At 36.6% G+C, this 24,476-nt stretch overlaps 2 protein-coding genes across 2 annotated transcripts; both read right to left on the reverse strand.

Annotated features, from left to right (window-relative positions):
• Positions 1–10,497: 10,497 nt before the first annotated feature.
• On the reverse strand, positions 10,498–18,868 carry LOC104902416 (mitochondrial outer membrane protein porin 4). The gene is made up of 7 exons (XM_010690190.4): positions 18,690–18,868; positions 18,323–18,401; positions 17,254–17,321; positions 15,844–15,954; positions 15,551–15,637; positions 12,479–12,687; positions 10,498–11,152 (listed from the first exon to the last, which is right to left on the reverse strand). Exons 2-7 carry the CDS (start codon positions 18,363–18,365, stop codon positions 10,852–10,854), a joined length of 819 nt encoding a protein of 272 aa, XP_010688492.1. The 5' UTR covers positions 18,366–18,401; positions 18,690–18,868; the 3' UTR covers positions 10,498–10,851.
• A 1,281-nt stretch (positions 18,869–20,149) lies between these two features.
• Positions 20,150–23,836, reverse strand: LOC104902417 (probable cysteine protease RD19D). Its single transcript, XM_010690191.4, has 4 exons — positions 23,198–23,836; positions 21,277–21,396; positions 20,929–21,172; positions 20,150–20,802 (listed from the first exon to the last, which is right to left on the reverse strand). Exons 1-4 carry the CDS (start codon positions 23,693–23,695, stop codon positions 20,531–20,533), a joined length of 1,134 nt encoding a protein of 377 aa, XP_010688493.1. The 5' UTR covers positions 23,696–23,836; the 3' UTR covers positions 20,150–20,530.
• Positions 23,837–24,476: the final 640 nt, after the last annotated feature.

A 24,476-nucleotide genomic window follows, 5' to 3' on the forward strand; every position in this document is an offset into this window, starting at 1 on the left:
AGTAATAGGTTGTATTGCAACACTGATCAATGTGATCTATTTACTCAAATCTATTTCAAGCATTTGCTTGAAATTTAATGGAAGGGGATTGGAGGTGTGGCTTATAATGGGCTTTTGGGTGGGAGTTCTGTACGAGGCAGTCCAAATAATTTCTTCTTACCCATTTTTTAAATAAAAAAAATTAAAAAATTTACTCAAATCCATCAACCAATAATGTAACACTAAATTTGGTTTGATGGCGATGCTGTTAATTGGTAGTTTATTTAACTTAATAGACATTGTAAAGATAGTGTAAAAACTAATATTATTCATGTTCAATTCATCATTTTGCCATGTTTAATTATTTATCCATCATATAATTATGATTCTTAACATCATCTTATATGGAGCTAATCAACACCTTATTATGTTTGTTAACAAATTTTTCCATTTTGTATCCATTCAATGGGTAAGTTTTCACCAAACTAAAAGATATTGCTTCTTAAATCTTCGAGATAATCAATAAGTAGAAATAAATTGGGATCAAGGATCAAAAGAAGGAAATATATCATTATGATTCTATTCCTCTTGAACATCTCTAGTTTCTTTAATTGTACGTGTAAAATCATCTACATTGTAAGACCACATCGTAGTCATAGTGTCATACTTCTTATTTATGACTTTTAAAAACAAAATGTTAACTATATAAAATATTTTTTAACTATGTAAATTTAGTTTATTTTGTAAAGGTATTACATTTATCTTAAAGATTTTTTTTGGGTTTCCAACCGAGTATAGTCATAAAATGAGGACTTTAAATTTACTTATCATTTTGTTTATATCCTTTTAGTTAGGTAATTATAAAACCGGCAAAAATGCCAAATAAATTCACCGAAAAACCACAAAAGGTCACAATAGTAAATGAAACTTGCACTTTGGATCTTAACATATATACAACTTTTATTCGAAATAATTGTAAATGACAAAGTTACTTTGATAAATATGGTAAGTGACATATTTTTCATCTTTTATTTACATTCCAACTTTTGACCAATAAAAATTACACTAACCTACTGTTTACTTTTACATGTATACATAGAAAATCCTTGGATGATTTAAAATAAAAAATAAATGTGAATTGATAATTATTCTAAACTATGTGATTTAATTTATGTGATCATATTGATTATAACCATCTAAAAATCATCCAATTTGTGTAACATGTGTAGAGTTTGGTAGCTACATGGAAACAACATACTTATCTCATTGAGTCATTGCTCCTTTCCTTTGGACTTTGGAGTACAGTCTGTTATTTTTCCCCAGCCCGGGAGTCCCCACTAAATAACTTTCCACTTGGGTGGCTCACTGAGCTGGAAGGCAGTGACAAGTTAGTACTAGTAGTATCCTTGAATAATGAAGAAATTGAAGTACATGCAACATGCAAGTTTATGCATGCATTGTCCAAAAAAGTCGCGCAGGTAAGATTTGGACACAACACTTGATGAAAAGTTGGAAGGAAATTTTGAAGATCTCAGTTCAGTTGTAAACTTGTAACATGTGAAGCACCTTGACCCACACTCCCCGTACCATATGTAATGTCCGTATATACTATATAGTATACACAGTTACACACACTTGACATATGTTTTTTTTGTTGGTGATAAAAAACAATTCACTCCCTTATTTTAGAAAGAAGGAATTACACTAGTTCTTACTAATTATAAACAGTGATCAAGAAGGAATTATATTCCTGTTACACTTGTTTGCTCAAAACTTTTAAAAGTGTATTAAGCAATATCATAATTAGTATTAGTTAAAAATGAGAATATGCATATTCTTCATTTGGAACCTTATACTCGCCCCTAAGAATATTGATTCATTATCAGTCTCGACACATGATGTCATCAAAATGCCATAATATGTATATTATTTAGACATTTCATTATCATAAAATTGATGCTTGTATATATCGAAGTATCGGTGCATTAGGATGCACTTGACACTTGGTACATTAAAGTAACATGTGACAACCATTTTTTTGCACCTTCGCCTCTTACAGTGATATAAGCATACATGTTTTATGGTGCACCGTCAAATTGTTAAATAGAAAGCTAAAAAGTAAAAATATTAGTCATTTAATATCACTAAACATGGGTAACCTTGTCATAATTTCTTAAATTGAAATACTGCAAACATACTATATACTTATTCATACACATATGATTAGCAAAACCTTATAGGTTTATGTTTATCCATTCAAAGATAGTGGAATTATATAGTTTTGTACTCTCTCCCATTTTTGTTCACACCCGAGCAATGTTACTAGTGATGTCGGCACTCCTAGTAACATTTCGGGAGAAAATAATGACCAGGAGAAGTCCAAAAATGTCCAAAAACACTCAAAATTGAAGGTGATACACGCTTCGGACTTTTCCGGCCCGGAGCCCGAGCTCCGAACGCCACGGGCTGCCTCCTAGGGAAATGGGAGGTCATTGGAAAGTAATCAAGTGGCTTGGAATATATGGATGCTTTTACGTTCATTTTGAGGCAATTTTGGGTTTCACGAGAAATGAACAAATGCGGTGTTCATACGCTTTTTGAGGCAATGCAAATGGTGACAAGTACCCGCGTAACGTGACAAGTCACGTCGGCTTTCCTAGGAACGTTTCAGGAGAAAATATAACCAGGCCAGGAAAGTCCAAAAATGTCCTAAAAACAGCCAAAATTGAAGTTATAATCCACGCTTTGAAACTTTCCCGGGGACCAAGGTCCAAACGCCACAAGATGCCTCCTAGAGACATGGGAGGTCATTGAAAAGGAGTCATGTGGCTTAAACAAATATGTGGATGCCTTTATGTTCATTTCATGACAATTTTGGATTTCACGAAAAATGAACATATGGGGTGTTTAGAGGCTTTTCCAGGAAACAAAAATGGTGCCAAGCACCCTCGCAATGCTATAATTCACGTCGGCTTTCCTAGGAACGTTTCAGGAGAAAATGTGACCAGGCCCGTAGAAGTCCAAAAATGTCCCAAAACGACCAAAAATTGAAGGTTATAATACACGCTTTCGGACTTTTCGGGCCCCGAGCTACGGACGCCACAGAATGCCTCCTATCGACATGCGAGGTCATTTGAAAGGAGTCATGTGGCTTGGAACGAATTTATGGATGCCTTTACATTCATTTCGACGCAATTTTAGATTTCACAAGAAATGAACAAATGGGATGTTTAAAGGCTTTTCGAGGCACTGCAAATGGTTTCAAGCACTCGCGCAACGTTACAGGTCATTTCGGCACTTCTAGAAATGATTTGGGAGAAAATATGACCAGACCCGAAAAAGTCCAAAATATGTCCACAAAACAGCCAAAATTGAATGTTATAATACACGCTTTCGGACTTTTTCGGGGTCCGAGCTCCTAACGCCACGGGATGCCTCCAAGGGCCATGCGAGGTCATTGTAAAGGAGTCATGTGGCTTGGAACGAATATATGGATGCATTTACGTTCATTTCGTGACAATTTTAGGTTTCACGAGAAATGAACAAATGGGGTGTTAAAAGGCTTTTCGAGGCAACACAAATGATGCCAAGCACCCGCGCAATGTTACAAGTCACGTCGGCCATCCTAGTAACGTTTCGGGAAAAAATATGACTAAGCCTGGAAAAGTCCAAAAATGTCGCAAAAACAGCCAAAATTGAAGGTTATAATACACGCTTTTGGATTTTCCCGGGTCCGAGCTCCGAACGCTACGGGATGCCTCTTAGGGACATGGTAGGTCATTGAAAATGAGTCATGTGGCTTGGAACGAATTTATGGATTCCTTTACGTTCATTTAGATGTAATTTAGGTTTCTCGAGAAATGAACAAATGGGTTGTATGAAAGAATTTCGAGGCAACAGAAATGGTGCCAAGCACCTGCGCAACGTTACAACTCACGTCGGCCATCCTAATAACGTTTCAGAGAAGAATATGACTAAGCCTCGAAAAGTCCAAAAACAGACAAAATTGAAGGTTATAATACACACTTTTGGACTTTCCCGGGGTCCGAGCTCCGAATGCCACGAGATGCCTCCTAGGGACATGGTAGGTCATTGGAAATAAGTCATGTGGCTTGGAACGAATTTATGGACGCCTTTACGTTCATTTAGAGGTAATTTCGGTTTTTCGAGAAATGAACAAATGGGGTGTTTAAAAGCTTTTCGAGCCAACACTAATGATGCCAATCACCCGCACAACGTTAAAAGTCACGTCGACACTCCTAGCAATATTTCGGGAGAAGTTATGACCAGATCCGGAAAGTCCAAAAATGTCCCCAAAACAGCAAAAAGTGAAGGTTATAATACACGTTTTCGGAGATTCTCGGGGCCCGAGCTCCGAACACCACGGGATGGCTCCTAGGAACATGGGAGCTCATTAGAAAGGAGTCGTGTGGCTTGGAACAAATTTATGGATGCCTTTACATTTGAGATGGCCAACAGTGCAGGCCAATCCAGCCCATCCAACCCAGCCCACCTCGTGGGCCGTGTGGGTCGGGCTCGCAAAAAGCCCGGTCCAGCCCAGCTCGAACCGTGAAATTGGTGGGTGGGCCGTGGGCTAGATTTCTTGAGCCCAGCCCACTAAAGCCCGCTACTAAAACCGCCCAGCCCGGACCATGAAACCGGTCCAGCCCAACCCATGAACCAGACCAGCCCAGTCCAAGTTATTATTGAACCAAATTGTGTATATTTTAATCAAATTGTATATATTTTAATCAAATTGCATATATTATAATTCAGTCAAATTTTAAACTAATGAAATTATTCATTAATTTTAATAATTGTATATATTTTTATTCATTTTAAAAATGTTATATAACAATAATGAATAATTTCAATGATTAAATAATTTTGAAAAAAAAAATCTCATGTCAGCCCGCCAGCCCGGTCCATCCCACTAGACCCACAAACCGCCAAAACCGCTTCTCGAACCGTGAAAACCGGTAACAGACCGGTGTGGGCCAAGACTTTTCAGCCCGTGGACCAGCCCACCCAACCCACGAATTTCACGGTCCGGTCTTGGGCCGTGAAATCTCAGCCCAGCCCACTCTGGCCCACGGTCCGGCCCGCCCAGCCCGCACCAGTGGCCATCACTACTTTACATTCATTTCGACGCAATTTTGGATTTCGCGAGAAATGAACAAATAGGGTGTTCAAAGACCAGAGACTTTTCGAGGCACTGCAAATGGTTTCAAGCACACGCGCAACATTACAAGTCACGTCAGCACTCCTAGGAATGTTTTGGGAGAAAATATGACCAGGCCCGGAGAAATAAAAAATGTCCCAAAACAACCAAAATTGAAGGTTAGAATACACTTTTCGGACTTTCTCGGGTCCCGAGCTCTGAACACCACGAGATGCCTCCTAGGGCCATGGGAGATCATTTCAAAGGAGTCATGTGACTTGGAACGAATATATGGATGCATTTACGTTCATTTCGAGGCAATTTTATGTTTCACGAGAAATGAACAAATGGGGTGCTTAAAGGCTTTTCGAGGCAACACAAATGGTGCCAAGCACCCGCATAACGTTACAAGTCACGCCGGCCTTCCTAGGAACGTTTCGGGAAAAAAATATGACTAGATCTGGAAAAGTCCAAAAATGTCCCAAAAACAGCCAAAATTCAAGGTTATACTACACGCTTTTGGACTTTCCCGGGGTCGGAGCTCTGAACGCCACGGGATGCCTCCTAGGGACATGGTAGGTCATTGGAAACGAGTCATGTGGCTTGGAACGAATTTATGGATGCCTTTACGTTCATTTCGAGGCAATTTAGGTTTCACGAGAAATGAACAAATGGGGTGTTTAAAAGCTTTTCAAGGCAACACTAATGGTGCCAATCACCCGCGCAACGTTAAAAGTCACGTCGACACTCCTAGGAATATTTCGGGAGAAAATATGACCAGGCCCGGAAAGTCCAAAAATATCTCGGAAACAGCAAAAATTGAAAGTTATAATACACGTTTTCGGACTTTCTCGGGGCTCGAGCTCCGAACACCACGGGAGGGCTCTTAGGGCCATGGGAGGTCATCGGAAAGGAGTCATGTGGCTTGGAACGAATTTATGGATGCCTTTACATTCATTTCGACGCAATTTTAGACTTCACGAGAAATGAACAAATGGGATGTTTAAAGGCTTTTCGAGGCACTGCAAATGGTTTCAAGCACACGCGCAACATTACAAGTCACGTCTGCCTTCCTAGGAATGTTTCGGGAGAAAATATGACTAGGCCTGGAAAAGTGGAAAAATGTCCCAAAAAAAGCCAAAATTGAAGGTTATAATACACGTTTTCGGACTTTGTCGGGGACCGATCTCCGAACACCACGAGATGCCTCCTAGGGACATGGGAGGTCATTAGAAAGGAGTCATATGGCTTGGAACGAATATATGGATGCCTTTACGTTCATTTCCAGACAATTTTGGATTTCACGAGAAATGAACAAATGGGGTGTTCAGAGGCTTTTCGAGGCAATGCAAATGGTGTCAAACACACACACAACGTTACAAGTCACGTCAGCACTCGTAGGAATGTTTCGGAAGAAAATATAACCGGGAGCCGGAGAAGTCCAAAAATGTCGCAAAAACAGCCAAAATTGAAGGTTATAATACACGCTTTCGGACTTTGCTGGAAACTGAGCTCCGAACACCACAAGATGCCTCCTAGGGACATGTTTAATGGGAGGTCACTGAAAAGGAGTCATGTAGCTTGGAACAAATATATGGATGTCTTTACGTTCATTGCGAGGTATTTTTGGCATTCATGAGAAATGAACAAATGGGTTGTTCAGAGGTTTTTTCAAGGCAACACAAATGGTGCCAAGCACCCGCACAACGTCACAAGTCAAGTCGACTTTCCGAGGAATATAATGTTTCGGGAGAAAATATGACCAGGCTCGGAGAAATCCAAAAATGTCCCAAAGGTGACCCAATCCGATTAAAATTTACCCGAACTAATTCTATCTTCGTTCTTTCTCTATTACAACAATATGTTTGGACACAATTTTTACGATTTGGAACAAATAAGTAGTTTGGCATAAAAGTAACTCTTAAATTAACTAGAGTAGGAGAGAAATCATCTTTAGAAAATAAAAATAATTTTATAAGACAAAGTGAGTAATTAATGATGGTTTTAATAAGATAAAGTAAGGGCAATATTCTCAATTAAAGTTGCTTTTTATACCAAAATTGGAATTGTTGCAATAGATGTGAAACTACCCAAAATAGTAATTATTGTAACAAAGGAAAGAACAGAATATATTGTAACCTCGTCTTATGTACGAATCTATAATATGTAAACTTTTGTGTATTATAGAAGCTTTATTGCTTTACCATTATCTATTCTAAAATAAGTAAGATGTTGATGGAGACTGTGGAATTTAAGAAAGCAAAGAGATAGAAACAAACAAAATTGTGACCTATGTGCTGAAAGAGTCGGTCTTATAAAAGGCCGTCTAATTTTAGTTTAAAATTAAGCATTTTTTTGGTAAGATGAAGGGGACTCACTTGAGGGAGGATATGAAAAATTACTCAAATGAGTCCTATGAGGTTTGATCCTTATACCTCAGGGATAACATATGGGAAGCGATACCACTACTCCACCACCTCAACCTCAATTAGGCAACTATTCAAGTTCAATATTAAGAAGAGAACATACCACTTTTGAAGACAATGAATAGTTTAAGCAATGTCGATTAACAAAAGTAAAATTAGCTTGCAACAAGATGTGAACTCGTGACCTCTTGCTATTATAACATGACACAATTACCATCTCAACCAACTTTTAATCATTCTTTAAGTGCCCGCATTATTATATTTGTATCTTTTAAATGTTGAGCTTTTCTTAATATATTTTAGTGGGAATGGAAAAATATGCATATCAAGTTCAGAAACACAATATCGACCCGAGGAAACCATCGGGTCCAAATACATTCATACATAACTTATGAATATCTCTTCGGGATATCGTTACAAGATAGTTACATACTAAATGCCTATAAGAGGCTTCTATTTTACTCTCACATTTACTATATTAGGTCTAGGGGTGTAAATGATGCGAGTCGAGTTCGAGTTTCGACTCGACTACTCAGCATTTCGAGTCGGGCTCCTTGGACATAGTCGAGTTTTAACCAAGCAGATCTTAAGTAGATTGATTGCAAGTGTCTAGCGTTAAAAGCAACGCTAATGTAGAAAATATGTTGAATTTAGGTATTTTGCTATAGATAACTCAGTATTCGAGCTTCTCACTATTAGTTTTCGAGTCAAGTATTGAGTTGCTCAACTCGCCAACCCCTCCATTAGGCTCGAGTTCAATTCGGGCTCACCCAAATCGAGCTTTGATCGAGTCAATCTCAGTAGCTCGCGAGTTATCTCGTATCATTTATACCCCCTAATTAAGTCTCATTAATTCTATTTATTACTTATCAACTCCTCCATCCATCAAAAAATTAAAAGTAACTTAGCCTCGATGGAGCAAAACAAAGCATAAATACAAAGAGAATAGTAAAGATGACACTAGGTAGTGTTGGAGGTTTAGCAAAGAATGACTAAGCATGGCAAGTTAAATGGGTCATGGTCAGGAGGGCAATGACATGATGGTAGGCGAATCTATGGAGAGCGGGACCCTAAATGATGAAAGTCTAGTAGCCGAACTAGGTTACTCATACGCGTAGGTTGTGATAGGTCAAGTTGACTAACCAAAAACTAAGGCCCAAACATGTGCCTTTGCGCCTAACCTCCAAAATCTTGTTGTTTGTGCTGAAATATATGCCCCCCGTTGTATTTTTGATCGAAGAAAGCAACTTATAAAAATTTTTATGTCATGTGCACATACTTTTTCCATGTTGGGTTGTGGCATGTTTGAGACCTAGATGCTATTGGTTTTTCAGGTTCAAATTCGGATCAATTTCTTCAAAAATTACTTTTTGCGTCTTCTTTTGCTTGCTATATTATAAAAAAAAAAAAAACCTTTTTTTTTTGGACAATCACATAAATCAACTTGATTTATCACATAATTTTGCAAAACACAATGTAACAAGTTCCTAGAGATGAAGGGAATAGATAAACATGAGCTTCTTCTTTAATTATTTTTTCTTGTTTTTAAAAATGGAATGAGAAAATTATAAGACTGCTAACAGAATCCTTTTCGATTTTTCGAGTACATGGAACATGGTAGCATAGTTGTCTGACAACCTAATCATATCATATCTTGACTTGAATGTAAAAAGTTAAAATGGATTTTTGATGGTTGAAATTAATTTCCCCATATGACACCTTTTTATACTTGCAAATAATCACTATACTATACTGTGTCAGGAAATCCCTCAGTAAAACTCAGATTAAAAAATAAAAACAGCAAACTGACAAACACAGTGTCACGTTTCATGTAAATTAAATTTATCAACCAATGAATAAACCATCGTTAGTAACAAAATGTAATTACAGAATCTTCTGTTGGAGACTGGAGTAATATTCTGAATTCTGACTTATGCTGCCTTGGAAGGATTCCATTTTTATTTCTTGCTTCCTCAAGATGTTGGTTCTTTCACAAATAATATTGTAATCTTGGAATAATTATCTTAATTGCATTAAACTTATTCATAATCTGGAGTGATGATAATACTGATATTATTAAACTAATAATACGCATTATGTGAAAAAGACCGTCGAAAAAATTATAGAAGTAATAAGAGTACAAAACATGAACTCAAATACTTCTTCAAGAACATAGGCATTTTCCCTCACCTAAAAACCTCATTTGATGCAAGTCATTGTCTAATATCTTGTTATCTTGTCTGCAAGAGAAAGCCATATGATTAGTTTTCTAAGATTACCTTAGAACAAGGGATGTAGACTAATATAATGCATTATGCGAAATATCTTAAGAATATTTATAGAAGCAATAACACGCAAACTAAGATACGAAATATAAACTTCTTTCTTATCACTCAAAGACTCCATTAATTTGAATCCTTATCAATTTCTTTTTGTTTTTCCGTCTAAATTCATCGTTCCTTTATCTGAACTGTTTATGAGTTGATTAAACTTTGAACAATCTTTATGTAAAATTTATTGTCTAGACATATTCAATGTTATTTTATAGATTTTTTTTAAAAGTTATTACTTTCCAAGGTGAAGAGAAAATTCTTAGTAAACCTAGGAGAAGAGTCGATAGCCCATTTATTAATTAATATGTAAAGAAACTAATTCCAATGTGCCTAGTAAATCCATCTTCTTCACAAATTCTTATTTACTATTCATTATCATTTTAGATATAATCTAGAGTGATAATGAAAAATTGTGGAAAAACACATGTTTAAAAATCAAGTTCCAGTGCCATAAACATTCACATGAATTTCTTTACAAAGTTAAAAGACACACAACGTATTTATCTGTCATTACTCACCATATCATACCAGATTACCAGCAATCAAACAGGCCATGAAAGACTCGTGCTTTACGCATGATCGGTAACACTATTAATAGTGAGATTCAGAAATAGATAATATTATAATTTCCGAAAGTGTTATACAAGATATGCTTATAACATGATATGTTATCAGATCAAAGAACAGAGACAATCTCTGAAAACGAGATTCATTATCAGCACAAATTTATCTGTAGTAAAGAAATCGTTGTGATGCTGATTTTTGTATCATTCAACTATCCAAAACTGGGTCTAAATCCCATCAATGCTTTAGAATGGTCTACTCATAGATACATTTCAGTCTCTAGTTTTCAACATTTGGGTAAAACACCACCCGTTTTTGGGTCTTAAAATTTTGTATGGTCTGAAACAAATCTATCAATGCCAGATTTAAGGGCGGTAGCAGCTCGAGCTCAAGGTTTAAGAGCGAGGGCAATGCCAAATTTAGAGGCTGTGTTAGTGGCCTTGGTGTCATACTCCGCTGAAAAAGTTACCAGCGACTTCGGCCTCCATTCACGCTGACACAACATTCCGACCTTCCCGTTGTCGGAGAGACGAGTTTTCACTGATGTTGTAGGATCAACTACATGTGAGCTACCAATCGTAAATCTGTTCTCATAACTGGAAAATCTGTGAATCATTTCAGCTGCAACAGCTGTTGATGGATTCACAATGTGAAAGTAAGAAATATTGAGAGTCTGTCCTTTATCCATCCTGCATTTATAGAGCATGTCACACTCCAATATGCACCAATTTTTGACATCAAAAGAAATACATGCAAGGCCAGAGAAGAAAACAACAAAGACCATTAAGGATTCATGAAATCACCAATTTGCAGCCAAAAATTTGCAAAAGGCAGATGTTTTGTTCATTTGACAAGGACTTAAAATTAATGGGTCATTAGTATGCATAAGCTCAGATTGACGCTTCAAATCTAATTTGAGAGTAGATAGTGTGTCAAAATCCATAAAAATATTAGCATATAAAAGGGAAGTGTGATAGATGAATGAGGTGAATAGCCCTCCAGGGCAATGATAAAATATGCACAAAACATTGAACAGTTTTCTGTCTGGCTCCCATCTTTTAATTTGTTTTTGACATGCAGCGTAGGGCATAGGGCGTAGGGTAGGTTACTCCTGTCCAATATGTCATCTATTATAGCTTCTCTATATTGTCTTCCACTCAAAGGTTTTCAACCTTTCTACAATATTTGGGGAAATAATATAGGAGTGATCCTGTACTAAAAAACAATCATCTAAAAAAGACCTTCACTTGAACATTTTCTAAAATAACCCTACACTACGAAGAACACACTAGAAAACTATCCATGGTAACTGTGGAGAGATCTCCTCATTGTAATTTGTAAGATAAGGTTACTATGAAACAATGTTTCAAGTAAATGGATACCATGGATAATTTCCAAAATAATTTAATACCAACTGACTCGGCATTGCAGAGTTTTCAACTCATACAACAATCTAAGCGAACCGACATAATTTGCAACACCTGCCAACATAACCCAACCTTTTTTTCCAACTTAAGAGGCAATTCCATCTTTTACGCTTGAAATTGAAAGGAAACATGGAGATTAGTAATTGTGGTGATATAAGATGATTAGAGATTGTGGTGATATAAGATGATTACAGATTAATTCATGAATATGACTGGAGACACAAAACTGCAAAAGCTTTCTATTCACAACCAAACTAAAAGACTAGCAGTCATGAACAACAAGATCACTCACGGGTCGAGCAGGGGGGTACTGCAACAAGTAGTTATATTAATTTAGGATGATGGCAGTTTCCTGTCATTTCTAATTACAAATCACCAATTATGCAGCTCCAAAGAAAATAACAGGAAAAGCAACAGATATAGAGCAAGTGAAATGAAGTTAATGCTCGTAACAAACAGGAATCTATGAAGCATACAAAACATGGAATTGAAGCATTTGCAATAAAGGCAAATCAGTTATCAATCAAGGGAATAATTGACAAGTAACACTCCACACACAAAGGAAACTAGCAATTGCATTATACATACAGTATTAAAGCTGCAGAAAAATCTGGCTTGTTGATGGTAACCCCAGCATTGTATTTGGTAAGTGAGGCAGATGCAGTATCAAACGCCATCTCTCCACCCAAACTTATGTTTTCATTGCCGATGGCAGCATTGAAGTCTAAAGCAGGAGTAGGATTCAAGCCAATACTAGAGTTCACTGCAGCATGATAATTCCGGTAGTGCACATCTAGCTGATTCAATACAAAACAATGTCAGGCACTCATCAAATGATACATATTTACCTAAAGTATTTAACATAAGAGTATTAAGACATACATGCATCTATTCAATAAGTTGAATAATTAGACCTAGATCTTGAATGTTGGCAAAGGTGTCAAACAGGTATAGAAAAGATGGGTTCTTGTAACCAAATTAGAAAAGAACAACAGAAAACTGAGTGTATAGCTCTTTCTCTCTGATATGCTCATTTTACATAGTATTTTAAGCCCCTGTCCTTTGGCATTATTGTTGGAATATATATCTACCTTCCGAGCCGAATTCGAGAGTTGTTGATGGACATCGTTTGCTTGCGAGCCGGCCTTTGGAGGCATTGATTATCTGAAAGAAAAGCCGGAAGCTGTGCGGTTTAAGTGAAGAAGTTTTGGAGCGAAATGGGCTAAGGAAGACTGGATTTGAAGTTCACGCTGTCCACCGGGTAATATTGCCAATATTGCCCTATCTCGGGCAGTTTTAACTTTCCAAGAAGAAATTCACCTCACTGACCGCCAGATGCACCTTAGTCTGCAAACGTGATTTTCAAATTTTGCTTCCTACATGCCCTACTGGGAAAACTCGCCTGGGAAACCAGACGAAAGGTTTTTCTGTATTTCCCGTACAGTAGCAACTGAGCATGGGCCAGAGCAGGCAGAATCACCAGAGTAACCGAGTGGGAGGCGAACATGCGAATTTTCACACATTTTCATTTATTTTCAAGGATAGGCTTCGTGGCCTAAAAAATATGTTGTTAGAAGAAGGCATACAAAGAGACTTATTTTCTGTCATTAGTTTCCTAAGTACCTATTTTTCTTGTTAAACCTAATTTCCAGCACATCAGTTTCTCACTTTCTTGTGCACAATTTACGTTAAAGATTCAATGGAAGTAGCAACTATTTTCCAGATTTGTTTTTCAAGTTGGTACTTTCTCTATTTCTAGTATTTTCTCTTTTTTGTTCATCATAAATGCTTACTTAGGTCTCAATGATTCTTTCAATTATGAGTGATTAGTTTAGGGTTGTGGAAAAATTAATGTATGTTTATGAAGGATTGATAATAATGATTTTATTGTTTTTAAGTTCTATCTATCTCTTATTGTTGTATCTTTGTGCTAGTATGGAAGTTAGATCAAACTTGTCTATTAGCCTTTCAAATACGAAGTTATGCATTGAGAGATTAAATTTCATATAGACTTAGCAATAGGCAAAATGGCTAGGAGAGTTTTGAGGGGGCTTATTATCGAGAAAAGTCACATGGCCCCTAGATAGATTAACTTATTAGGTTTTTGTTATATTTCTTTGCAATCTCAAATTGAATACATAGTTAACCATGGATCCTAATCGAGAAAAGTCACATGACCCCTAGATAGATTAACTTATTAGGTTTTTGATATATTTCTTTGCAATCTCAAATTGAATACATAGTTAGCCATGATCCTAAGCCTTAAATTATTGATGCATGTCATTGTTTAATTAGCTTATACTCTAGTTTACTTTATCAATATTATCTCGATAATTCTTGTTAGTATAGTATTTTATCGCGTACCTGTCCCATATGAGAGTCAATCAAGGTACACGACAAAAAGAATATATCTGATTCTGATTTCGAGCACTTGCAAATATTGGCTGGGTTACGAGTACTCACTGTTGACTCTGTTAGCCCACTACGCACTTCTATCCAGTTTATAAAAAAAGTATGCCTGAGGTGCAAGGAAATAGGGGCCAAGCCCCTTTTTTTGTGCTAGGCGAGGCAATTTCAAAGAGGCGCACAAAAGCGAACCTAAGTGCACCACGCACCAAAGGCACAATTTTTTATTACATCAGATTTTTTTCAAGTTCCCATAGTTGCGCTCACTTCAATGAGGCGCACTAGGATCCCTATCGCCTCAATGTGCCTTGATTTAATGTTTATATGTTGCTTCTCCCAATTCTCAGTGATTTTATATTTGATAGTTCAAAGTTCTAACACGAACAAGATAATATAATAAACCCTGGATAAAAGCTATATGAGATATCACTATGGCTAATAAGGATTTTTTTATAAAAAATCAATCTAGAATATCGATTCAGACATGTTACAGAAATAGGAGCTAAGAGGCAGTAAACCCGTGATACAAAGCACTCATCAGCACTAGAGCTGAGAATACATGTCAGGATGTAGCAGTCACACGATCCACTTCTAGAATTCCAACGAATTGACGTGATAAAGGAGGACCGGGTACTTTGATCTGGATGTAAAAACCCTTGACCAAAGCTAAAAGTAGGGTGGTGCATATGCTTCCTCACAAAAGCAAATTGATCGGTGTTTATGCATGAGAGAGTGACAGAGAGAATAGAGGTTTTAAAGCAAGAGTCAGCAAGCAAGCATAGGCCACCAAATGGAAGGAGAGGAGAACGAGATCCAAAACCCCAAATAGAAGAGCTTTTAAAGGTACGCACGTGATGAGGAAATGGTACAGGAGGAACACCGTCACAAGGATGGTAAGAATGCACGCTATTGTAATGGTTCTTTGTTCTTTACTCCAGAACTTATGGTCTAGGCCTCTAAGGGGAACACCATAACTTGGATCGCAGAAAAAGAAACTTTTGCGATGATTTTTTGTTCTTTAATCAAGAACTTGTGGTCTCTTCTTCTTTCTTTGTGTCACAAACGAAAGCTAAAGCTAAAGCTTTGGGAGAACAATACATCAAACGACCAAAGGTTGCTGGCAAAAATAGTAACGAAATGTCCTACCACTTCTACAGTGCAATAACCATATTTCAAGTGCAAACTACTCAAAGCCAATATCCACGTAAACAAGGATACGAATACAAGAAGCTTCAAGGAAAAAAATGTACAGACCTTGCCAGATTTCTGATCAGGAATGTTAAAGGTAAGAGCTGTTTTGACGCCGGGTAATGTTTCATCAAATGTCACCTTTGTGGCAACCTATACAATAGAAGACCAAAATCTGTTAGCACAACCTTGGGTTGTAGATCACAACATCCTAGCCTCTAGGTCTCCTTAGTTTTGACTGACAAACATACCAGATGAAGGTGAGCTTCACATGTAAATAAACAAATACCGATATGGGGCAAATGATAGATGATAAATTAGGAGGAAAAAAATAAGGATACATAAAAAAAATTACTTACATTAGAGTAAGAATCAACTTTCACATCAACAGTTGTGTTCCCTCTCCTATATTGAGTACTTATATCACCAATAAAAACTTGGTCCTTCTTGACACCAGTGGCTGTCAATCCCTGCTTGCAAAGAATGACAATCTCAGACTTCTAGTACTAAACAAATCAGCAAGCATTATACATACACAAATAAGACCAATTCGAGTAAAGAAACACCGTTTAATATGAAATATATCAAAATTATCATGAAAGACATTGCCCACAATCCATCATTTCACTCACAACCTGGTGTGAATGATATATTCTTACAGAAAAATAAATGATTTGCATAGTAAGCTCTAAGTGTACAGCATAATACCAAAAGACTATTACTGATAAAACTCGTGCAGAAAAGTCGCGGTTCCATTTTTAAGCAAAAGTAAAACTCTAACCAGATAAGAAAACAACATCAAAACTAGGAGATCCAAAATGATCAAAAGTAGCATATCCTCGAATGTCTTTTCCGGTAGGGAGGAAAGATATATTCACTACCCTCTGCGCTGAGGCGTAGCAAAATATATATTTTTTATTTACTTATGTCTATGTCCTACAAGTGAAGAAGGATAGTGGTCTCCATCTTACTTTTTCTACTTGCAAGGATAGTTCAGCAAGAAAAATGGTCCGTCTCAGTAAGAAAAAAAATTACTTCAGCAAAAGCTTCTTCAGGATGGATGTAGTCTCCGTCTTAGTTCATTTGATTCCCATGTAAGACTTTCTGACTCATCTTAGTAGGAATTGAACGATAAAGCATCTTCTAACAAAATATTATGAGTCTACTCCAGAACTACTTCAGCATCAACAGACACAAGAATGAGATAATACAAGTACTGGCTACCTAACAAGAAAGCTGAAAGGCACCAGAAAAAACGCTTAGTTCCCTGTAGTTTACAAGAGAGCACATTATGCACCAAAATCAGGTGAACATTACGAACACAGCCACACGATTTTATCTAACTTCCGTGCAGGCTATAATAGCACTTTTCTGTGTAGGGGGGGGGGGGGGACGACACACGAAAGGCAAGTGTACTTCTAAAGAGGAATCTTGAAAATGGTCCTTCATTGCAACTTACAAATAATGAAGAGAAGGAGATCCAAAACTAAGCAGTCTAGTGCCATGACTCGTGACTAAGATATAATCAAGTTGGAGGCTTGGAGCATTACTAGTCATTAGAAACCCCAGCTAAATGAATGACAACCTCACAAATTTGATTTTAGTACAGTATACAGAATTTTCTCATGGAGAAAAAAAAAAGGTCATCTAAATTATAATAGCCAATCGTCAGCATTTCGTCATATCAGCTACACCGAAGCAAACTAGGAAGTCATGCAGACCTACAATTGTATGAGAAGCGACCACTTTAAGATGGAAACAAAGCATACCATTCCAGTGGCACTCGGCACCAACAAAGTCAATTTGTGATCAAAGTTGTAATCTTTCATTAAGATATCTGCAAGTTAAAGAAAACACCATATCAATAAATTAAGGAACTTCAAGATACATATAGTAATATAGGTCACAAAGATTTAATTTTCACTCAGCAGATCACTGAAAGCCAGCAACAAATAACGAATCGACCTGGGTGAAGATGCATGATTGTTGACTAAAGAATAGAGATATATAGCCTTGTGATTAGTACATGCATCATCAAGCAATTTAGAAATAGAAATGTAATAGTCATCTAATTAACAGTGGTTACAGAACAGATCAACCTCGTGTCCATCAAAGAGCGAAAAAAGGCTTCAAGCCTCCACTTTTCTTCAGAATGCAAGACTCAGGCCTCTTTTTCAAAAAACAAAATGTAAGGAGAAAAAAAACTCCCCTATCAAAACAATAATTCCCTTTACCTTAATTTTTTTTTATAGAAAAACCCGATCTTGGTGTTCTGCATATCACATTACTCACCTTTCTGTTCAACTTGCCTATTTTTTCCCGTTTCTTATGTAGAATGGGAGTTTGGGGATCAAAGGGTAGGATGGGGATAGGGAGTTGATTGGGAATTCATGAAAATATTGCAAATTTCGTATTGGTTTACTAATGGCAATGAGTTACGAAAAACCAGAAAAATTCCACTAGCCCCTCAACTATCTTCCTTTATTACCTCCTCCTGCTAAGTATATCAAATATCAGATTATCAAATTACTGAGAAAGGTAAAAAAAGTAAAAAACACATCTTCCCTCGAACGAGCGAACAAGCTTTTTCCTACATTACCCTAAACCCTAATAAACAAGGCCTTTCAATTAACATGAATCAACAAGTAAAAACCTCACACTCCAATTCTCCAAATTCAAAATTGAAATTGTCTACAAAAATTAACTACTCTACTAAACTAAATCCAAACCAATTACGATTACATCAGTATAATATACACATATTATTAAAAACAATCTACTAAAATGCTATGAAACAATTGCAAATAAAGAAAAAACAAAACAACATTTCCGCATTACCTCTGGTTTTCTTGCCAATATCAGGAAATGAAGTAGGACCCATCTCTTTCAACTATAACAAAGATTTATCAGCTAAACCCTACAAAAAATAATAACATTAAAAGATTAGCTTAACAAAAAAAACATTCAGCAAAAACAATAGTTCGAGATTAATTAAAAAAAAATGCTTATGATATTTAAGAAATGAAGTTGATTTGATCCATGACTCATCAAATCTTCGGATTGTAATGAAATAATTAGACAATCACATAATAAAAAAACACCTAAAAAGAATTAAAATTCCTTCAAGTTAAAAATGGTGTAGACGCCATTAAAAAAGCAAGTGAAAGGAGGAGAGAGAAAGTAAGAAGTATAAAAATGGTGATACCGGAAAAGTGAGGAAATCGCCGTCGACGGTGACGGCGGAAAATGAAGTGCGGCGGAAATGTTTCGTGTGTTGTGTTCGGACCCTTTTTTGTTTTTCCTAGTGCTTTGAATTGGGCTTCTTTTTCTTTCTTACCACCCCCAACTTACCCACAACATATGTTCGATTCCTAAATCTCGCACATTGGGAATAGGGATGGGTATAACTATGGTTTAGGTCAAGGTCGGATTTACTAGGAATCGAACTCATATTCAATATTTTAATTTTATAAAAACTCAATGTTTCATACTTCTTTCGATTTTTTTAAATGATCCATTTTGACTTTATATAATATTTACCTGTGAAACTTTGACGATGTGGTTTGTATTTAAAGAAAAATATAGTCATATGGAATCTTGTTAGATTCGCCTTAACGTAAATTTCGATAATATCAACTTTTTGTAATTTTTGCTTATTGATAATAGAGATATAAATGTTTAAAATAGTGCATTGACGTGTGTGTTCAAGGGAAAAGGGTTAACTAAAAAAACAGAAGTCCAGAGCTAAGCAGAGAAGGAGGAACGGAGAAAGGCTGATAAAGGGCGGGTCGAGCTGAATGAAATTCAAGTTATGTTTTATAAAGTTCATCCTATCTTTTATTTAAGTTTGCCATAAAATTCTTCATGCTTTTTTGATGTAAATGAGTGACTAAGTACAGTGATGTAGACGAGATTCAATCTCATATCTTAAATATCAACCCCACAATAATTTACCAACTAAGATAGATAACATCCACATAAAAGCAAAAATAGATCATCCTAAATCCATTTTTTTTATTTACACACGAGCCAAAAAAATTCACCCGATCTTACCCAACCCATGAGTTAAAAGCATATTAAACTACAAACTTTGTATCAGATCACGAAATGTTACAACAATAAACTGTGTTATTACCTAGTTATATTCGGTCTGCTTTACCCAAAATAAAATCAATTAGCATTTGAAAAATGAACATCTCAGGCAGACTACATACCTATATGGCTATGTTTTCTTTATGTAGCATTTAATTTTTACGATCCACTTATTAAAAAGACAAATGTCACATCTAAAACAACAAGATAGTAGTTTTCATTTGCCGCTCCTCTTCAGTACAAGCTAAGATAATTCTAAATTATGTTTGAGATAGTATATCTCTATGTTACTCAAGACTCAGAATATGGTATACGATTCAATCTATTTCGTAGAAAAATGCCAAAAAATTTGGTTGACATGAAATTTCCAAGTGTCATATCGTGTCAAACATAAGCCAACACGCACACTCAAGTAAAATAAAGGTGTCGAGGAAACACACCTAATTGCTTTATACGCTAACACTAGGTGTACTCAAAAGTACTTTGTGCGCATTTGCTCCTTTCATCTAGACAAATATCACTTCACTTCAGGAATCATTAGCCAACAGTGAGAATTACACAAGGCAAAATATATTTGAGCTAAACAACAGCCGGATCTATATCCTATGTGTGAAGTTGATAGTGGAAACTAGAAAATATAGTTTTACACTATTACATTCTTTAGGTATACCCGAAGATATGACAGACTTGAAGCAAAAACTAGCGCATGTCTAACAAAACATAAACATCCTTCACTTTTATCAAACACCTTGTCAAGATGCTAAAAACAGAAGAAAAAAAAACAATACACTAATGTAGAAACTTGATGTCCTACAACTAGAACCATTCTGTGAAAAAAAGGAAACAAAACCTAATGGGCCTAATTAAAACCTGATTGACCATGCTTGCTATAGTTGTTACTGCATTTTTGTCCATTCAAACTAAATGAGAGCAACAAATGGTTATATAATTAACTTATGAGGGCTGAGTAACCACCGCGGAGACCATTGTATTGATGCCGCACATACCATGGCCTCTGCACAGTTTATAGTATCCATTTTCTCCCCATTTCGTGCCCCATGAGTTTTTGATGATCCAATACGGCTTGTAACCAAACCTCAGAATCGAGTAGCCCTTCGCGCCATACCCAACGAGCAAAACACCGTGATTTATCCATCGCTTTCCGCATATTAAGGGACACGATACTCCGCCAATGTAAGTTTGCATGAACACAGCATTCAACCCAACTACATGATAGCCAACAAAAGCCACATCAGTATTGCACATTGTCAAAACAGGCATAAGAGTTTTATAAATCGAATCAAGTTCAAAAGTACATCAGATGTTTGTCATAAGAGGTATGATCTATTCACCTGCAAGAGGACCCTGATGAACTAGATAGGCAGCAATTTGTTCTTCGTCGATTGGAATAGTGGTGAAGTTTGCAACTTTCACAGCCACCTTGTCGGGGTCAAATTGGCATTTGCCTTGTTTGCCACTGTAAGGGTAAGAATCCTCTTCTTCTAGGCCTCCTGCCTCCATTAAGTAGTTGTAGGCATTGGTCATAAGACCGCCATGACACCCGTTATCACACTCGTGTTTCTTGTTCACATCACACTTTACACATACATAAGTTCGAAAATTAATCCCTCTATTCTTTGCAAATTAATATTTGCAATATCACTCGATATATGGAACTACTTAATTGATGACTAGCTCACCTTGTGATCACAATCCACGAGCTGTTGTTCACTAAGATTTAATAGCTTTCCTGTCGCAATAAAATTAGCTCCTTCAAGAGCTCCGGTGGTGCTAAAAGCCCAACACGATCCACATGTTCCCTGATTATTCAAAATTAGGATTCTCTCACGCATACTAATGTATATAGATTACCTTATATGTTTAAATGAAAGCAATAAAGCAATTAAAAACAACAAACAATAGACAAACGAATTTAATGTTGTTCACTAACAATGTATTAGCACCACAATAGAAACCGTATCTAAAATCTTTGAGAAGAGGGAGAGAGTAGGAATAATACAGAACGGGGGCAAAATCAATTAGAAGGTTCCCATACTACCTTTCTAATTAAGGTCAACAAAATAAGGCCTAAAACAGGATATAAAACCATAAACCCCATGTACCAAAACTCCAAAAGGTAACGGCCAGAATAGCGAGACTAGCACAAAACGCTAGACTACAAATTCAAGGCATTCAGACAGTATATACTACCTCTGTTTTTTTGGATGAAATATTATTTTAATATACTAAAAAAAAAGCGAATGTTGCATCTAAAGTGACGTAGGCAGATTGGCGGAAAAGTTTGAAAAGGATTTGCGACAAAAAGCCTAAACTGTTTTGCGGAAATTGGGCCGACGGAGTCCGATTGACTATTCTGATACCTTTTCGAAAGCGGAACAGCCCAACGAGTCAAACTCACCGCTATGTTGTGATGTATAGGCTTTTTAGGCCATCCGGGTCCGTTTAAGGCCCGAAATAAGCTTTTTAATTATTTTCGAATTTAATTATTTCTTTAATTCTGTTTTAGGGTTTTGTTTAACGTATTTAAACATTATTAGGTCAATGTTTGAAGGCAGTTTTTGACTTTTAATAATATCACAGAGTTTATACTCTTTCTGGTGAATTCCGGAGTTTCTACAGATTCATCGCTTGTGAAACTGCTTGTTCTTTATTCGAGATTAGTGCTTGCTAATCTTCATAGTTTCCGACTGCGTCATAAAGAAACATAGGAAGTATATGTTATAGGTATCTACATGTTGTTCGATTCTCATTCGCGGGATGGGGGTATATTATAGTTATATTTGCCATCATATTTTATTGATTGTCCTTATTACTTAGAGGTGATCATTGGCCGGGACGAACTTTGCCAAAAAAAGGGTCCGTTTAGGACCAAAACTTCGGGCAAGGCCAAGCCTCGGGTTGAAATTCCAGCGGCAAAACATGGTAATTCGTACTGGATCAAGCGGACTTTTTTTGGACCGGTCTAAAATTTAGCCTTTTTTTCGTATTCGCGTTGCCCGGTTTTTCCCCCAAAACTCGAGTCGCGTCGGGCCGAGCCTGAAACACGGGCTAAAATTTTGTATCCAAAACCAGCCCATTTTCGAGCAGGGTTGGACCAAAATGATCACTTCTATCTCTATTATACTTCTTCTGTTTAGAAATAGTTAGACTGTTTCTATTTTGTACACTATGCACATCTTACAGATTGTCTCTGATGATTCATATTTTAGGAAAAACATAATCATGTGGGGTCTTATTAGACTCGTTTCGATCTAAAAATTTTTAAAATAAACTTTTTATAATTTTTACTTATTAATAATTAAAGATCTTAATGATTGAAATTATAAATCGACATGCATGAAAATTAGAAATGATTCAACTATTTGTAAACGGAAAAAGTACAAGACAACACGTATACATGGGGACACAAAAAAATGAAAAAAAAACAGAAATGAACTACCTGATTCAATTAAGAAAAATAACTAAAATAACTGTATTTCTATCTCCATTATATATAAAAAAAATAATATAACGTGCATATAAGACTAATTAAAAATATAACGTACATATAAGACTAGTTACTAGTATGACAACTAACACAAAACGAAAATAGTGATATACCTGCATTTTGACATCAGTAACAGCCCCTTTCTCCCTCCAATCAAAACTCTTGGGTAAGCCACGAACATCCAACCGAGGTGCCTCCGGCCTAAGCCCCTCACTATTCATGAATCCATCACCGGCGCCGCGACCGCTTCTACTAGGCCTCAGGCCTGTGAACCTGGTCTCGAACTCTTCCGGAGACAAGTCCATAAACGGCGTAACACCGTGGACCGCCGTGGGATCCAATGCCTGATGCTCAGCGGCCCTGACCAAATTCCGCGCAAAAATTGCCAACCTGCGTACATATTCTTCCTTTGTATTATACTCTTTCCCATATTCCTTTATAAAACTCACAAACTTTCTCTCTGCACCCACCAACTTCCTATTTTCTGTCACTTGGTATATGTTATTGTGTGAAAAACTGGTATAGTTTTCAGCACTAACTAATGTAACAAACATAAACGATGTAGTTGCTATCCATAAGATTAGGACGCCAAATAGTGAACTGTTTATCATGGTAATAGTTTGTTTATATTTTTTTGGGGTGTTTTAAGGGTGTGGTGGAGTGCTCGGAATATGCATGTAGGTAGGTTAGGTTTTTGATTGCTTCGTATCCCCGAAATGTTGTGGCATGCGGCAGTTTCAAAGCGGCAAATGGCCTGGTGCACTATGTGGCGGTAGCTAGTGTACGTGTAAGAGTGTTGTTTTTTTTGGTGCTAACGTGTAAGAATGTTGTTTATGGTGATATGCAATAATTTGCAACGTGGAGGTCTTAAAATGGCTGCCTTTACTTGGGAGAATCATGTACTGGTGATGTTAGTGTGATATGGTGATATACTTTGGAATCTTAATTTTTTTTTCCTTACTGTGAATCCTATGGTAAGAACCTATGGTAAGATTTTTTTTTAGGGGAGCCTATGGTAAGATAAAAGGAGTCTTATTAGACCATAATTTTTTGAAGGTTAACCTACTTGAGTTTGTGGGTAGATATTTTGAGAGTAGGAGATGGTAAAAGAAAATTCTCTCTCAAAATATTTAGTGGATATCGAATTCGGCTCTCAACTTTGATGTTGGAAGGTTTTTTCGTTATCATTAGTTCAAATTTAGCTTAGTTTGAATATTGGATGGTAGTATTTCATACTAGTAGTTATAACATGTTGAGATAGTATTCCTAAGGTTGGCCATTTTGTTCACTCTACTAGCTAGTAGTTTTAGATCCTTTTCGTGAAGGCAACTCCTAAAAAATTTGATACAAAAATAGATTTGAAAGCTAAAGATACTCATGATATCCTAAAGA

Source organism: Beta vulgaris, chromosome 8 (genome assembly GCF_026745355.1).
Source record: "Beta vulgaris subsp. vulgaris cultivar EL10 chromosome 8, EL10.2, whole genome shotgun sequence".
Classification (NCBI taxonomy): Eukaryota; Viridiplantae; Streptophyta; class Magnoliopsida; order Caryophyllales; family Amaranthaceae; genus Beta; species Beta vulgaris.

Bases quoted from the DNA above. Each gene is read 5' to 3' on its own strand.
- LOC104902416 (XM_010690190.4), bottom strand. From the start codon at position 18,365: ATGGGTCCTACTTCATTTCCTGATATTGGCAAGAAAACCAGAG. The intron at 15,638-15,843 runs GTAAGTAATTTT...TCTATTGTATAG, and splicing joins AAGTTGATTCTTACTCTAAT to GTTGCCACAAAGGTGACATT. The intron at 11,153-12,478 runs GTATGTATAATG...CTATAAATGCAG, and splicing joins TTTTCTGCAGCTTTAATACT to GATGGATAAAGGACAGACTC.
- LOC104902417 (XM_010690191.4), bottom strand. From the start codon at position 23,695: ATGATAAACAGTTCACTATTTGGCGTCCTAATCTTATGGATAGCAACT. The intron at 21,397-23,197 runs GTATATCACTAT...TTGAATAATCAG, and splicing joins TTACTGATGTCAAAATGCAG to GGAACATGTGGATCGTGTTG. The intron at 20,803-20,928 runs GTGAATAGATCA...GCTATCATGTAG, and splicing joins TCATCAGGGTCCTCTTGCAG to TTGGGTTGAATGCTGTGTTC.